Raw genomic sequence first — 17,031 nt, 5'->3', positions numbered from 1 at the left:
GTAGTTGAAAGGTCCCAAAAATTGTGTCTTTGACCATGACAACTCCCACACAACCCTCAGGGCAAGTGTTCTAAGTTATGCCCTGGGGACATATAAGGCTTTTATAGAAAGTGTTGTCGTAGAAACTTCAAAAAGAGTTCATTCAATTGGAAACTGAGAGGACTAGGGTCCTTTTTATTAATTGAAAGTGATCGGAGGGCAAATGTCCCCCCCCCATTTTATTTAAAATAGTCCGAATATCATGAAACAAGGCTTTTGGGGTTGCAACAAACTCCCAGAGCCTCGGGGGCAAGGATTTTAAGTTATACCCTGGGGGCATTTAAGGCTCATTTGGTTGAAAATTAGAAGTTCTAGTTCCCTGTTAACAGTCAAAAGTGATGGCGGGCAGCTACCCCCCCCCCCCCCGACTTCCCCTCTTTTCACCAAACGAATCTGATTGAAATTGTGTGATAGCAGTTTTGCTCAAAATATTCCAAAGAACATATAACAATGCATCTAGGGTTGACACAACACCCCCCCCCCCAGTGCCCTGGGGCTAGAGTTATAAGTAGGCCTGAGGGCATATAAGTGGTCGTATGAATATCATATGGGGTTCATTTGATTTGAAATTGGAAGCTATAGTGCCCCTTTTTAGAGTCAAAAGGGATTTGAGAGCAACCAGCCCACCCTCACTCTCTTCATTTTCCCAAAGACGTCCAATCAAAATTTGGAGATAGCAATTTTGTTCATTGTAGTTGAAGGGTCTAGAAATTATGTCTTTGAAGAAGACACCCCCCCCCTCCCCACAGCTCTCAGGGCAAGGGCTGTAAGTTATGCCCTGGGGGCATAAAAGTTTTTTTTTTAGAAAGGGTAGAGTACATACTTTGGAGGGAACTCATTGGATTGGTAATCAGAACTTCTAGTGCCCTTTTTAAGAGTCAAAATGATTAGAGAGCAGCTACCCCCCCCCCCCCACACGTCGTGTTTTCCCAAAATGTATCCAATAGAAGTTTCGACAGTCATTTTATTCAATATAGTCCAAAGATCATATAACAGGACTTTTGGGGTTGATACGAACCACCAGAGCCTGGAGGCGAGGGCTGTAAGCTATGTCACGGGGGCATTTAATGTTTTTATAGAAGGGAATGGTTGTTTAAAATTAGAAGAGGCTCATTTGGTTGAAAATTGAAAGTTCTAACTCTCTTTTAAGAGTCAAAAGTGATGGAGGGCATTTGGCCCCCCTCCCCTCCCCGAAATCCCCTCTTTTCACCAAACGTATCTAATAGAAATTATGAGATAGCGATTTTGTTTAAAATAGTCCAAAGAACATATAATAATACCTATAGGATTTACACAACCCCCCAACGCCCTGGGGATGGGGTTGTAAGTTATGCCATGGGGGCATGTAAGGTTTTTATGGAATTAATTAAAAAAAAACTTTCGAAAAATAAGTTTTCAAAGAAAAGTAAAGGCCATTTTAAACTTAAACTGAGCAGATACAAATAACTTTTAAAATTCAAACTCAAAACGACCAGAAATTACTATTAAAGAATAAATGAAACCCAAAACGAACAGAAATTAAATAAACAATCATAGCGAAAACATAAAACAAGTAATAATATAAATGAATAACTAGATCTTAAAGCGAGTAAGGCTTAGGTTGAATATGAAAATCAAGCTTAAAACGAAAAAAAATATTTTGCTATTGAAGTGTAATTGAAACTTAAAACTAACAAAAATTACATAAACGATCAATGCAAACAAACACACAATAGATATTAATGTAAATTAATAAATAAATCTTAAAACGAGTGAAACTTATATTGAATATGCAAATCAAGTTTGAAACGAACAAAAATCACTACAAACAAGAGTTTGGGTATGACTTCCTTCTCTCACTGTAAAAGTCTAAACCTACTGCGTCATTGGCGCTTTACTGAAAACCAATTTTATGACAAATATTTTATTTTGTACTTAATATTGAAAATAAACATTAAAATTAAAGTAACATTTTGAACTGATGAGCTTTCAGCAATTAATATCATTATACATCAAATATTAAGTTTAATTTACTAGCTCTTTTTAAAGTTGTTAAAGACGAATACAATTTCACCACAAACAAGTGTTTGGATATTGCCTCCTTTCCTAACTGTAAATAAAACCAAAAGCCTACTGTGTCATTGGCGCTTAACTGAAAACGGATTATATTACAAATATTTTCTTCTCCAGTTCTTACAGCATTGAAAATAAAAATACAATTACGGTGAAATAAATTCTTGAACTGATGGATCTTTCAACAATTAATATCATGATACATCAAATATTCAATTTTGATGTTGTTTATACTTTCCAAGACTGTTCAAGAAACATATAGTTTTCAGTAAAGCACCAATGACGCAGTTTGTTTTAGACTTTTATAGTGAGAGAAGGAGGCCATACCCAAACTCTTGCTTGTAGTTATTTTTTTTCGTTTGAAACTTGATTTGAATATTCAAGTTGAGTTTCACTTGTTTTAACATTTCTTTATTCATTTACATTAGTATCTATTTTGTGTTTGTTTGCATTGGTTTTTTATTTAATTTCTGTTCGTTTTAAGTTTCATTTATACTTAAATAGGAAAGTTTTTTTCGTTTTAAGCTTGATTTTCATATTCAATCTAAGCATTACTCACTTTAAGATCTATTTATTCATTTATATTATTACTTGTTGTATGTTTTTGCAATGACTGTTTATTTAATTTCTGTTCGTTTTGGGTTTCATTTATTCTCTAATAGTAATTTCTGGTCGTTTTGATTTTGAATTTTAAAAGGTATTTTTATATGCTGAGCTCAAGTTTAAAATGGCCTTTATTTTTATTTTAAAAACTTATTTTTCGGAAATTTTTTTTTTTATTATTTTTTGTTCGTTTTTGATTGCAAAAAATTCAAAGTTTTTAAAAATTCCTTATTTTAAAATCAAACTTTAAAAAAAAAATCAAATATTCATCAAAGTATCAAAACTCGTATCAAAGTAACAATATCAAAGTGAAAAAATGGGTTCGTGTCAACCTCGGAGTTTTTATTATCTGATGTTTAAACTATTTTTAACAAAATTTCTATCTCAAAATTTGTATCGGATGGGTTTGGGGAAAAGAGCGTGGGGGGACTAATTAAGCTTCGGTCTCTTTTGACTCTTTAAAATTGAACTAGAACTTTCTATTTTCAATCAAATGAGCCCTCTCTGAAGTTTATACGAGTATCCCTAATATAAGAGCCATATATATCCCCAGAGTATAAGTTAAAATGCTTGTCCCTGGGCCCTGGGGGGGTTGTGTTAACACCGGAGGTTTAATATCTTATGGTTGAACAATTTTTAAAAAAAAAATGACATCGAAGTTTTATCGGATGGGTTTTATCCATCCGATGCACCCAAAGGCGTGGAGGGCGGGAGGGGCTAGCTGCCCTCCGATCTTTTTTTACTCTGAGAAAATGAACTACAACTTTTAATTTCCATTCAAATGAAGTTTATGCGATCATCCCTTTCATAAAAACAACTTACGGCTTCAGGACATAGCTTACAATGCCTGCCTCCTGGGCCCTGGGGGTGGGGGATGGGTCGACACCGGAGTTTTTGTTATCTGACCTTTGAACTATTTTGACAAAATGGCTCTCTCAAAGTTCTTATCGGATGGGTTTAACGAAAATAGGGCGTGGAGAGGAGGGCTAGTTGCCCTCCGATCTCTTTTGACTCTTAAAAATTGAACGAGAACTTTCAATTTCCAATCATATGAGCCCTCCGAAGTTTATACGAGCATACCTTCCATAAGAGCAATATATGCCCCCAGAGCAACACTTATAACGCCTGCCCTGGACCCTGGGGGGGGTCGACACAGGAGTTTTTCTTTTCTTACCTTTGAACTATTTTTAACAAAATGGCTTCCTCAAATTCATTATCAGAGGCATTTGGGGAAAAAGGGCTTGGGGGGGGGGGGCTAGTTGCCCTCGGATAACTTTTGACTCTTAAAAAAGGCACTAGAACTCTCGATTTCCAAACTAATGAGCCCCCTTTGAAGTTTATACGACGACCACTTCTATATGAAGTTCCTCTAGAAAAAAAATGGAGCGTGAGGGGAGGAGGTCAGCACTCTGATCAGTTTGGACTCATAAAAAGGGAAGTCCAGCTATCGATTTCCAATCAAATGAGAGCTCTCGGAAGTTTATACGGGCATCCTTTCCTTAACAACCATATATATCCTTATTGCATTACTTAAAACGCCTACCCCTGGGCCCTCGGGGCATGTGTCGACACCGAAGTTTTTGTTATCAGAACTTTGGACTATTTTTAACAAAATTTCTATCTCAAAATTTTTATCTGATGCATTTAGGACGTGGAGGATGGGGAGGGGGCTAATTGCCCTCCGATCACTTTCGAGTCTTGAAAAGTGAACAAGAACTTTCAATTTCCAATCAAATGAGCCCTCCCTGAAGTTTATACGAGCATCCCTTCAATAAGAATTATATATGCCCCTAGAGCATTACTCATAACGCCTGCCTCCGGGCCCTGGCGGGTTCGGTCGACACAGGAATTTTTTTTACATGATCTTTGAACTATTTTTAACAAAATAGCTATCTTAAAATTTTTATTGGATGCATTTGGAAAAACCAGGTTTGGGGGGGGGGAAGCTGGTTACCCCTCCAATATCTTTTGACGCTTAAAAAGTAAACTAGAACTTTCAATTTCCAATCAAATGAGTCTACTTTGAAGTTTGTAGTTTATAGGAGCAATCTTTCCATAAAAATCAAATATACCCTAAAGGCATAACTTATAACCCTTGCCCCTAAAGACTGTGGGGAGAGTGTCCTGCTCAAACATATAATTTCCAGAATTTTCAACTACGTTGAACAATATGGCTATATAAAACTTTGATTTGATGTGTTTGGGGAAATGGTGGGCGAGGAAGGGGTGTTAGTTGCCTTCGAATCACTTTCGACTATTAAAAAAGGAAATAGCCATTTAAATTTCCAATCAAATGAGCCCTTTCTGAAGTTTCTACGACAACGCTTTCTAAAAAAGCCTTATATGCCCCCATGGCATAACTTACAACCCTTGCCCTGAGGGCTGTGGGGGAGTTGTCATCCTCAAAGACCTAATTTCCAGAACTTAAAACTACGTTGAACAAAATGGCCATCTTAAAATTTTGATTAGATGTGTTTGGGGAAAAGGTGGGCGTGAGAAGGGGGTTAGTTACCCTCTAATTACTTTCGACTATTAAAAAGGGCACTAGCCCTTTGAATTTCCAATCGAATGAGCCTTTTTTGAAGTTCCTACGACAACGCCTTCTATAGAAACCTTATATGCCCCCAGAGCATAACTTACAACCCTTACCCTGAAGGCTGTGGGGGAGTGTCCTCCTCAAAAACATAATTTCTATCTTGAAATCAACTATGCTGAACAAAATGGCTATCTCAAAATTTTGATTGGATGTGTTTCGGGAAATGGTGGGCTTTGCAAGGGGTGTCAGTTGCCTTCCAAACACTTTCGACTATTAAAAAGGGCACAAGCCACTCCAATATCCAATTGAATGAACCCTTTTCAAAGTTTCTACGACAACTTCTTCGATACGAAGTGTTCTGCTCTGAAGGTAAAAAGTAATAAATAATACATTGTGCCAACTTCGTTCTTATATACCCCCCGGGCATAACTTAAAATCCTTGCCCTGAGGGTTGTGGGGGAGTGTCCTGCTCAAAAACATATTTTCTATCTGGACATCAACTAGGCCGAACAAAATGGCTATCTCGAAATTTTGATTGGATGTGTTTGGGGTAATGATGGGCGTGGGGGTGGGGGGGCTAGTTGCCCTCCAATTACTTTCAACTATTAAAAAGGGCACTAGAACTCTCGATTTCCAATCGAATGAGCCCCCTTTGAAGTTTCTACGACGACCCCTTCCATATGATGTGCCTCTGGAAAAAAAAAAAAAAATAATAATAATAAAGAATTGGAGCCGTATTGCCTTTACTATAGGCAACGCTATAGCGTTGCCTCTGATGGACGGTCGTGTAAACTTCAGATGGGGCTCAAATGATTTGAAATTGGAAGTTATAGTGCCCTTTCAAGAGCCAAAATCCTCCCCGCCCCCTACAGCTCTCAGGGCAAGGGTTGTAAGTTATGCCCTGGGGCTTATAAGGTTGTTGTATAGAAAGAGGTGTTGTATATGCTTTGGAGAGGTATCACTGGATCGGTGATCAGAAGTTTTAGTGCCCTTTTTAAGAGTCAAAGTGATCGAAGGGCTGCCATCCCCTCCCCCACACAATCACATAATCTTTTCCCGAGATGAATCCAATAGAAATTTTGAGATAGTCCTTTTATTCAAAATAGTCAAAAGATCATATAAGAAGTTTTTTGGGATTGATACAAACCACCAGATTCTGAGGGCAAAGGTTGTAAGTTATGCCCTTGGGGCGTTTAAGGTTGTTATGGAAGGGACGGTTGTTTAAACTTTAGAGGTGGCTAATTTGGTTGAAATTGGAAGTTCTAGTTCCCTTTTAAGAGTCAATAGTGATGGAGGTCAACTAGCCCCCCCCCCCTCTAACTACCTCTCTTTTCACCAAACGTATCTGATTGAAATTGTGTGATGGCAATTTTGTTTAAAATAGTCTAAAGAATATATAACAATGCCTCCACCCCCCACCCCCCAGAACCCTGGGGCAAGGGCTTTAAGTTATGCCCTGGAGGCATATAAGGTTTTTATGGAAGTGGTGGTCGTATTAAATTCAGATGAGTCTCATTTGATTCTAAATTGGAAGTTATAGTGCCCTTTCTAAGAGTCAGAGTTATTTGAGAGCTCCCCCCCCCTCCCACAATGCCCATCAACTTTTTCAGCATTTTTGCAAGGCTCAGAAATTATGCGTTTGGGGGTGGCAACATCCCCCCCCCGAGGCCTCAGGGCAAGGGCTGTAAGTCACGGAATTTGTACCTTGTTAACGTATAGCAGATGTTATTGAGTAAAGGTATGCATGTTTGAATTCTACCTTCCCAAAATACGAAGGGTATTAAGATGTGTCTTTCAGGGAATGTTAAGGGGAGTATTGAATTAAATCATAAAAATGTTATGTGTATATGAGTTGTCAAAAGGGTGTACCTCAGGAATGGCTGAGCATATTAATTCGGAATTTTCAGGAAATGATAAGGGAGATGATCAATTGACCAAAAAGATAATATTTGTACGCTACTATTACTACTACTACTGCTGATTCTACTGCTACTGCACAAGTACTATTACTACTATCACTAAAACTACTACTTCTGTTAGCGAGTACTACTAAAATTGAGGATATTGAAAAAAGATATCTGAGGAAACGTTGAGGGGAGAGTTGAACTAAATTAAAACATACTATGTGTATACAGGCTGCTGATACGGGCGTACGTACAATTTATATAGAATATAATTTGCACTTTACTGAAAAAAATTAAATGTTTTAACTTATATAGCTTGAATAAATCAAATATTATTAACATTTTATGGAATAAACATCAGCATATGTATATTTAAATAACAATGCACAGTCATTTGTATTTTTTTTCAGTAAAGTACAAATTGTATTCTGGCCTTGGGAAGGCATAGGGGTTTTGAGCCCTACTAATGTTAATTTCTGCTCGTTTTGTGTTTGATTCGGTTAATTATTGTAATTTCTGTTCGTTTTCGGTTTCATTAATTTATCGATGCAGATGTGTGGTAGTTTTGCGCTTGGTAGATTATTTGATTCTATTTTTGTTCATTTTCGATTTAATGGATTTCTTTGCTTTTCTTTGAAAAACTTATTTTGTGGAAAAGTTTTTTTTAGTTAATCTTAAAAAATATAATATATTGCTGTTTTTTTTTCTTGTTTGCATCTGTCGCTCGACAAGCAGTTGGCTAGAAATAGTACAAAGTCATTAATTAAATGAAGTTTTAATTAATTAATTAAATTCTAGGTGTATCTGGTTCCCAGTTGTAACACAAAAAAAACGATATTTTTTGTTAGCGCTTCACGATAGCTGAAGTGTCTCCCCGTCGATGCATAAAATCAATACTCACAGTCAGCAATGCTAAGGTAATCACTAGGTAAATTTTAAACCAGACTTGAAAAATCAGGAGTTTCTTCAAAATATTTTTTGTTGATTTATGTCCAACGAATATTTATGCATAAATGAAAAGATACGATGTTACATTTGTGTGTTTTTGTTTCAGGGTTCGTTTACCTGTAGAACGAGCTTAAACTCTGGCTCCTTCAAAGACTCTTCACTTTCATACTGGACTATCAAAATAATGAAGCTCTATTTATACAGCATTCTAAGCTCATTCAATACTTTCTGACCTCCCAAGTAATAAATCCAGTTTTTTTCGTTTTCCTTGGTGATAGTAAAGTAATAAGGAAACTCTCATATATCGTAAACAACGAGCAACAAAACCGAGTATTAATGAGAAACAGCCTAATGAAATTAACAAGACTACAGCTCATTATCGAACTGTTAATATGAATTAACAAGTATATCGAAAAGGTACTTGGGCTAACACCATTATAATAGTTCCAATCAATTAATATCTATACACACCACCCCTCACTCTCTCTTTCTTTCTTTCTTTCTTCCTCCCTTCCCCTTCTTCTAGAAATTTTCTAATTACCTTCTTCAAGAAATCTCAGAATTTTATCGTGAGCCTGTTCTGTCTCCTTTTCTGTTTCAGCCCCAGCAGCTTCAATAATAGCCTTAAGTACTTCCTTGTTGATCTTTGATGCTGAAAATTCTTTTTGGTCTGGATTTGTTAAAATTTTCAGGGCATTCTTCGTTCTATTTTCTTCGTATTTATCCATCCATTTCTTCATTTCTTGGACAATTTCAGACTTTACTTTGTCTTCCTCTTTCTCTTCTCCAAAGATCAGCTTTTTCCAGGTTTTAAGGGCCTGCAATTCTTCTGCTAAAAAAATTGTTCAATGTAAAACAGTGTAGAAACAGAAGCTGGGAAATAAATTTTTAGTTTGCTTGTATTGCAGCTCTGAATTTAGGGTTTGTCTGAATTTAGGGTTTGTCTGAATTTAGGGTTTCCTCTGAGAATTACTTCTATTCCTACTATTCTCCTCAGCAAAATAGTTTTTCTCTGCCCCAATATGAACTTAACAGTTTTTATAATTCTTATTGTAATAGGGTTCATTGGAATCATTAATCACGATTTTAAATCTGTAACCTTTTTTATATTTTAATATAGATTACAAATTGTATAACATATTTAGGAATCAGCTGTACATTCCAAGTATGTTGACGATATACATACGTATACGTCAATATATAGTGTGACAAACCATATAGGGAACTATTCCTCGGCCCTAATAAAAACTGAAAACATAAAGTCAAATGTAAAGACAAAAATTAAAAATTGAATGTCAAATATAACAATTTTTTATTTCTAAGCAGGCTGTATAGGCTAATATACAACTGTGATTTGTTCTTTCAAATTGGCTAACTACATTATGTGACGTAGTTTCGTACTAAGAAAGTTGAACCCTAAGTATCTACTGACAATTTTTACGCTTAATCCCGCGATTTATGTCTTAATCTCTAGACTTAGATATCACATAGAGTTTTTCGTATTTTTTTTTTTTTTTTTTACTTTTATGCAAGATTAGGTTCTTTTTCAAATACTCCTTTGTTTAGGAAAGTTTTCCCGGCGGAACTGCCCAGGAAAGTTTTCCCTTTATGCTAAATTAAAAAACATAATCAGAATTTCTTCTGTCATAAACTTTTAGCGTAATAGGCTTTGTCGTTTTTCTGTCTAAAACACCAAAGATTCCTCTAAATCAGCCAAAATATTAGCATGAAATCTGACAGCACTAAAAAACAAACGACGTATAACTTTGTCTTGGTCACCCATTTTTAACTGGAGATTTTATTTCTTTTTTAATATTTTTTAGATTCCAGTTCTTGCTGACAGTAAAATTAGTATGTTCGTAATTTTTTTCCAATAACAAGGGTTGCCCATGGTTAATCCCGAAACACCCCAACATTTTTTTTTACTATAATTTTTCTTTCCTTTATTTTAAGAAGCCAATTTAAAAAGTTTAAATCCGTCACCGACTTCATACAGTACAATTGAAATCATTAATGCCAGCAATACCACACCAGCGATGCTACAATGTTCTTTACCTTTTTTTCCCATTTTATTTACGGAGCTAATATATTTCACAAATGAACTGCTTTTCAAGTTGATCTTTTTGGGTTATGAAGTAGTATATGAAATAAATAGAGGCTCACATAATAAAATTCGAGCTTGCCTTTTTTTACATCTTAAAAACACAAATTGATACAAAATGAAGCTCCTATATTTACCCGGCGCGGACTAGGATGTCAATCTGTGAAGACTCTTGTTAATAAGTATTTTTTAGCTCTTTATTTCACGTGATTTTTTAGTTCATTAAATTTCCACATTAGGAATTTCCAGAAGCAAACCAACCTCATTCTTGAACGAGCCAACCTCGTAGATGGCTTCGTTTGAATGCTCCAGGCCAAAGGCCGTGAACTATCAAAATAATTGTTTGGGCATGGGTCAGCCGAAAATTCAAATCCCCTCGTTTCTTGACATAAACGCTACACCTACCTTAGAAAGGATTTGAATTTACAAGCAAGATGAATGTTAATGAGCCTATGTTAGTTAGATGGGATAGATTATGCCACCAAACAGTTGTTAACTCGGGACTGGCCGTACTGACTGAATCCTCTTAAGTTGAGCATAGCAGCATTGTAGAGGCTAGCACAAGTCAACCTCAGTTTCGTATAATTTTGTATTCAAATTTACTTAGATTGAAGTTAAATTTTACAAAAATGCAAAGCGTCAATTCCTCAGATTATCTGAAAAATCTTTAGTGTGTAATTTCAGATTCAGCCATTAATAGAGACACAGGGGGGAGGAGTCCTTGCCATTTGGTAAGACGTCTACTGAAGCCTAGTGCATGGGATGAATACACAAAACCATCATGGTCCGAACATGAGGACTTTCATTATTTTGAAAGTAAAAACTTTGCAGCTTTTCAAATTATATAAATCGGAGCTTGAAATTTACTAACTTTAAAACACTAATATCGATAAGTAAAAATCACAGTTAACATATTAAAAACCATTTTTGGCTATGTTTCAAATCTATTGGTTGAGAAAATACGTGATAAAGATCTGGTTTTGCAAACTGAATAGAAAAACATTTTGCCAGAAACTTTCCCAGGTTGACTAGGTCTGCAATAGCTGACCCACGATCTGAATTGTGCTTCCTAAGATTAGTAAGAAATAGAGATACATTATGTCGTTTATTCTAATTGATCTACACTACAGTCCAAGTACTTACACAGGGGCCTATTGTCCAGCCCCTATCCCCTCTTCCTTATGTTTAAAGGTGTTGTGATTTTGCCAATGTTTTCCAATTTATTCAGAACAATTTTCATATTTTTTCATTCTTTTATATTGAATCTGACTACATACTTTGCATTTAACATTGAAGGTTACCAGGGAGAATGCTTCATAGTCTGTAATCACTGCTTCAAAAATTTAAGAAGTGTTTGTGAGTTATTTTCAAGCCTTAGTGAAATAACTGCTGTTGAAAAGCTGCACGATGCTCAACTAGCCATATAAAACGGATAGGCCTCAAAAATTCCCTTTTCCTAGTTTCTTTAATGTTTTTTGAAATTAAACATAAACAAAGAAAATTTCGTAAACCACATTGGCCTGGTATGACAAAAACAAATTCGTAATTTTTTTTTTTTTTAAATAGATCGAGTGCTTTTTTTTAAGATGGGAGGCGATTTTTTTCTGCCGAAACATTCTTCTTTTTTTTTCAGCCGTTGTTTTCATTGGCCTTAAAAGATCCCCATCTATTTTTACCTTCGCTCTTTTTTCTTCAATTCTTTTTTTCAAGTCTGTTTTTGTTCAACATAGACAATATTAGTGATGCAGAAATAACGTAATCTCGACCTTCTTTATCTGAACTCTGAATGAGAAACCTGTTGTTATTTGCAAAAAAAAAACTGGTTATGGCAATATTTTATTTCTGAAAATATAGATGAAAAAAAATCTTGAAATTATATAATTTCTATTACAATTCCCCTTTTCTGTGTCCAGAATATTTTCTGCGTCAAAATGGAGTTAGACACTGTAGAACTCCTTTGTATTACTCCAAGTTTGCATAAAAGTAATTCAGCTTAGCCAAAGAAAAATTAAATCACCTGCCACAACAGCTCCGAAATATCGATTTTCGCATACCAGATACCGAAGATGGAAAAGATAAACATTCTAAAAAATACGAGACATCACCAAAGGGCATACTTATCCCTTTGAAGCATTGAAGTAGGCGGAGGCTTAATGTTCCACCCACACCATGAAACGTTCGAGGTGGCTCCAGATTCCCAGCCATCCACCCCAAAGTCGGCACCGATGCTCTTAACTTTATTTTGATTATTGCTTTTCAAAGTGTCTGAACTTTTATTTTGCTGTTGATAGCAGAAATAACAAAATTGAGAGAATAATCATATTGCCATATTTTTTTGCTTTATCTTGCTTAATGCTATTTTTTCCATTTTATTTAAAATTGTATTGACTATCCGTTTCTAGCCAACTGTGCAAAACAAATTTGATGGCAGCCATGAAAGTTTTGGCCTACAAAAAAAAATTGAATTATATTTAATTATAGAAAAGTAACTTGAATAGTATCGCTACAATTCAGTACAACCTCAGAACCTCAGCAAGATTCCTGATTTTATTTATATAGGTTATTCAGATGAAATTGATACTTACCTTCTAAAGGTCCGTGTTTATATGCACTGAAGTCCAGTAATTCGCTTCGTCTGTGCCTTTTCTCTGGTCCTGAACAATTTTCTATATAGGGAGTAACAATAGGAACAACACCTTCATGAGCAAGGTTATTTAGAGCTGCCAGATAAAGTATTTTCGAGCTAGTCGATTCGGAAGAGTCCAGCTGTGATTTTAACCTACAAAGTAGTTGTTCTTATTTTATCCAGAAAATTTTTTCATACCAGGATAAAACAAAAAAGTTAACTCACATTTTCTACCTATAGATTTGAATTAGATGAAAAAAAAAAACAGCAACAAAAAAACAATAATAAGAACGACAATTTTAACAGTAAAGGAAAAAGGCAAAACTTTTCCCCTTTACTGTAAGGGAGAAAGGTGAAATGATAAGAAGCTTGTTTTATTATTTTAGCATTCTATGCAATTTCCATGTCTGTGAAATTCCTTATCTTTAGCTATGGCTAAAAAGTTAATCTCATCGCTCCTAGATGAAATATTTGCAAGGAAAACGACACCTTTGTGAAATATTCTTATTTGTGAAACCGAAAAAAAAACATGGCAATACGAATAAAAGCAAAAGAAATTACGTGTATTTAGGAGAAATATTCATTTCCAATACTCTTCGCCAAACTAGGAATGGAAAAAATAAGAAAGGCAACGAAAACTTACGCATCACGAGTGAAATCAAAATGGTAAAAGCAAAATAGAAGTTCAATAAATCGATAGAAAAGACAAAATGATTTAAATAAGAAAGATCTGAGTTAATGCACGGCAACAAAAAAAAAAAAAAAAAAAAAAACAAGATTGTTGACAATTCAGGGGTGACACTATTTGTTACACATTCTGCCTGGGACAGTTTTATGAACCCAAAGCTGGTTGATGTTAAAAGTTGATGATGCTTCAAAAGGTTAAAAATCATTCTAAACACAAGAAAAAATGCTCCTTCGAAATTGATTTATAGTTCATTCTAATTAAAATTCATGTACTCTGTTTTAGAAGATTTTAGAATTTGTTTTTGGAAGAAATTTTTTGTTGGCAGGGGTTATGTTCCACTAAGGGGGAGGGGGATATTTTCATGCCTTATTTGCAAAAACTGTCAGAAATTAAATTTGAAAGCAATTTTTTATGTGAGAGGGATGAGGGTGGGATAACTAAATCCTATTTGTTAGGGTTTCTACAAAAAGGAGTTCTTGAATCTCAATCAAAGTTAGTCAGAAGCAAAATTGAACATCCTATTTATGTCTCCTCAAAGCCCAGGATCAACTTAACGTCTATGGGGGAGGAAGGGGCCTTTATACTAGTTTTTAATCTAGACTTCCAATTATTTTTGTAACCATATCTAGATCCCAGTCCAACTTGTTGAGAAGCAAAAGATAGATTCGTCATTGTGCTGCTTTTTCGTCTGCACCTCATCTAACCACTATAGGAGGATTTAAAGACACAGTTTTTTCCCATATCCTGAGCTGCCAGGTGGTTTAGCAGAAATTATTCAACAAAACTTGGCAACAGGCTGTTACATTGTGTGATCGCGTTCAATCGGAACTCTGTTAGGGAAGGGCTGCATTCTTATCATCAGCAGTTAGAAGAACCAACTGAATATCCATTGGATTAGGTATAAAATAGCGTCTAACGGTCTTTTACACATTTAGAGGGTTAGAATCCAATCAAATAAAGGCTGCCACTTGTGCTGCTGTGTGTTTGTGACTCATGGCTACAGTTAGTGCAATACTTCCCTGAATACTTGCAGCGGATGTCTCATTGCCATAATTAAGGCTTTATTCCTTTATACAGTTGTGCAAATCAATCATTTAAAAAGGAAGGTTTCAATTATCATGGTTGCCCCTTTAGGGGCAACCAAGTAAAGAACGAACCATAGCCCATTGTAACAGAAAATTTAAAACACATTTTGAAAAAAAAAAACTGTCAAGTGAAGAAGAATCGCCGTTTGAAGCTTATTCAAGATTGGTAACTGTTATTTGGATCAATCTTAATGATAAAAGTTAATTGCGAAAAAAATATGAAGGGAATTTCGGAAAAGAGCCTGAAACATCCAAATAATGGTATTGGATCGAAAAGAAAATTGTAGTATCGGAATCTTCATACCCAATGCCCCCACGTAGGATAATTAGAATCCCCATCTTGAGAAACAAGGCAAAAAATAATTTTTGCAGGGGAAGCAGTGAGGCGTATTTTATTTTCTTTTCCTCCTCTTTTATTTTCGCCCCTAGTGGGGCACTAAAACATCACATAGATATGTGTAAGAGCTCATTTGAATAGAAATTGCAATATCTAGTGTCTTTGATAAGTAAACAAAATAGATAACGTTTAAATAAAATGCAAGTTTCCACAAAACTACATCTTCATATACATTATGATGCAAAACACTAGTCTTTTCACGAGATGATAAAATACACATACCTTTTGAAGATTTACTTCTCAAGATTCTCTAGGGTGTGATGTCATATTTGGGCGACTCTGCTGATTTCCTGTGGTTCGTTCTTTAATATTACACCTAAGAAAAATTCGAAGGCTTTTTCCTGCGCGTGATATATTTACATTAATTGAAAATTTAATCTACAGTTATAAGTGTAGTTGTGCCTAGTTTGATTTCTTTCCCTTTTCCCATTGAATAGTACTAAATCTAGTCTTGTATTATACATATAAAGTTTCAACTTCAATGGCCCATCGAATTTACAAGAAATTATGTTTTGTTCCTACTTTCAAGTTTAGACAGTGGTTCATCTAAAGGTTTTTCTAGTAAACATAAATATAAACTTGAGAGAAACAAATTATGAATCTATCAGAAGTTTAACTGCTGATAAATTCATAACTTATCACTTATAGCCTATAAAAAAAAAACTTAAAAAAGCTTTTTCGCATGCTGACCAATGGTCTGCGTTGCGAAGGTAACCGACGTTCTGATTCAATTCCTTCAACCGAGAGTGCAATGCGTGGTTGGGAGAAAATCATCTAACGCTTACAGACCCCCCCCTCCCTAGATTTCTCCAGGTACATTTAAAGCTGGATCGGCTCTGGCTGAGCTTAGAGAGTCATACAATTGACCCCCGTTCCAAACCAAATAACCAGCGACACCCTGACCCGAAAATATTTGTACTTAGGTACCTATAGTCTACAGCTACGGTAAAATAAATATAACATATGCACTGAATTAAATACTCGATGAATGTATGGGGGGAAAGCTTACCATGGAAGTAAGCCGTTGATAATCAGTGGTTCATCCGGCTTGCAAAAATCTCCCATTGCATCAACAGGAAAGCGAAACTTTTTAAGACTTTTACTGACGCATGCATGATGAATAATTTGAGAGATGGCTAATGCACCAGTTTCTTTGATGCTTTCCTCTCTTTGTGTGCTTAGAAATTTCTGCAAAGAAGAAAATGCTGATTAATCCAATTTCCTAAATTAACGTCGATATTTTTATTCCAGAAAATTCAAAATACTAAACAACCCTCTACTATTGTAGTTATGTCTACAATAGATAATTTCTTAGATCACACTGCCTTTCCATTTTCAATTTTAAGCAAATAAAAATTACAGACAGCGCAAAAGCGCTGCCTAAGTAAAGAGTGATGTGGGTACAATCTATTACTTTTTTTCTCACCAAGCCACTACGTATAGAAGGAGTTGTCTTAGAAACTTAAAAAGGAGCTCATTCGATTGGAAACTGAAAGTTATAGTGCCCTTTTATGGAGTCAAGAATGATTGGAGAGCAACCAGGCCCCTACACCCATAATACCCCCAAACACATCTAATCAAAATTTTGAGATAGCCAGTTTATTCAGCATGGTTGAAAGGTCCAGCAAAAATATCTTTGGGGATGTTACCCCCTTCCCCTCCCAGAGCCCTCAGGCCAAAGGCTATTAGTTTGGCTAGTTGCTTACTGTTAACAAATAAGGTTTTATGGAAGGGGTGTTTGTATAAATTTGTAGGTGGCTCATTTGATTGAAAATTGGAAGCTCTATTGCCCTTTCCAAGCGTCAAGAGTGATTGAAGGGCAGAGGGCCCCCTCCCGCACCCTCTTTTCCCCAAATACATCCGATCAATATTTTGAGATGGTCACTTTGTTCAAAGTCTTCAAAAGGCATGGGGGGGTGTCAGCCCAGTCATGTTAATTCCTGCTCGTTTTGAGTTTGACTCGGTCATTTATTGTAATTTCTGTTCGTTTTGGGTTTCATTTGTTTATTGATGGTGATTTGTGGTAGTTTTACGCTTGCAAAACTATTTGAC

The 17,031-nt window shown here is 35.6% G+C and overlaps 1 protein-coding gene across 2 annotated transcripts in view; it reads right to left on the bottom strand.

Moving 5' to 3' along the window:
• Window positions 1–8,600: 8,600 nt before the first annotated feature.
• Window positions 8,601–17,031, bottom strand: part of LOC148946883 (uncharacterized) — a 63,039-nt gene continuing 54,608 nt past the window's right edge. Inside the window, exons 13-15 of one of the 2 annotated variants that reach the window (XM_089096694.1) lie at window positions 15,989–16,167; window positions 12,769–12,962; window positions 8,601–8,914 (exon numbers count right to left, since the gene is read on the bottom strand). In XM_089096694.1, coding sequence (XP_088952820.1) covers window positions 8,616–8,914; window positions 12,769–12,962; window positions 15,989–16,167 — 672 coding nt within the window. In that variant the 3' untranslated portion in view covers window positions 8,601–8,615. The remainder of the gene's footprint in view (window positions 8,915–12,768; window positions 12,963–15,988; window positions 16,168–17,031) is intronic. The other variant, XM_089096696.1, reaches the window with a different exon arrangement.

This window comes from Artemia sp. Qi Xiang Cuo, chromosome 11, assembly GCF_049724085.1.
Source record: "Artemia sp. Qi Xiang Cuo chromosome 11, ASM4972408v1, whole genome shotgun sequence".
In the NCBI taxonomy this organism is placed as follows: domain Eukaryota; kingdom Metazoa; phylum Arthropoda; class Branchiopoda; order Anostraca; family Artemiidae; genus Artemia; species Artemia sp. Qi Xiang Cuo.
Note: the sequence above shows the minus strand (reverse complement) of the source record. Positions and strands in the feature narration are given on the sequence as shown.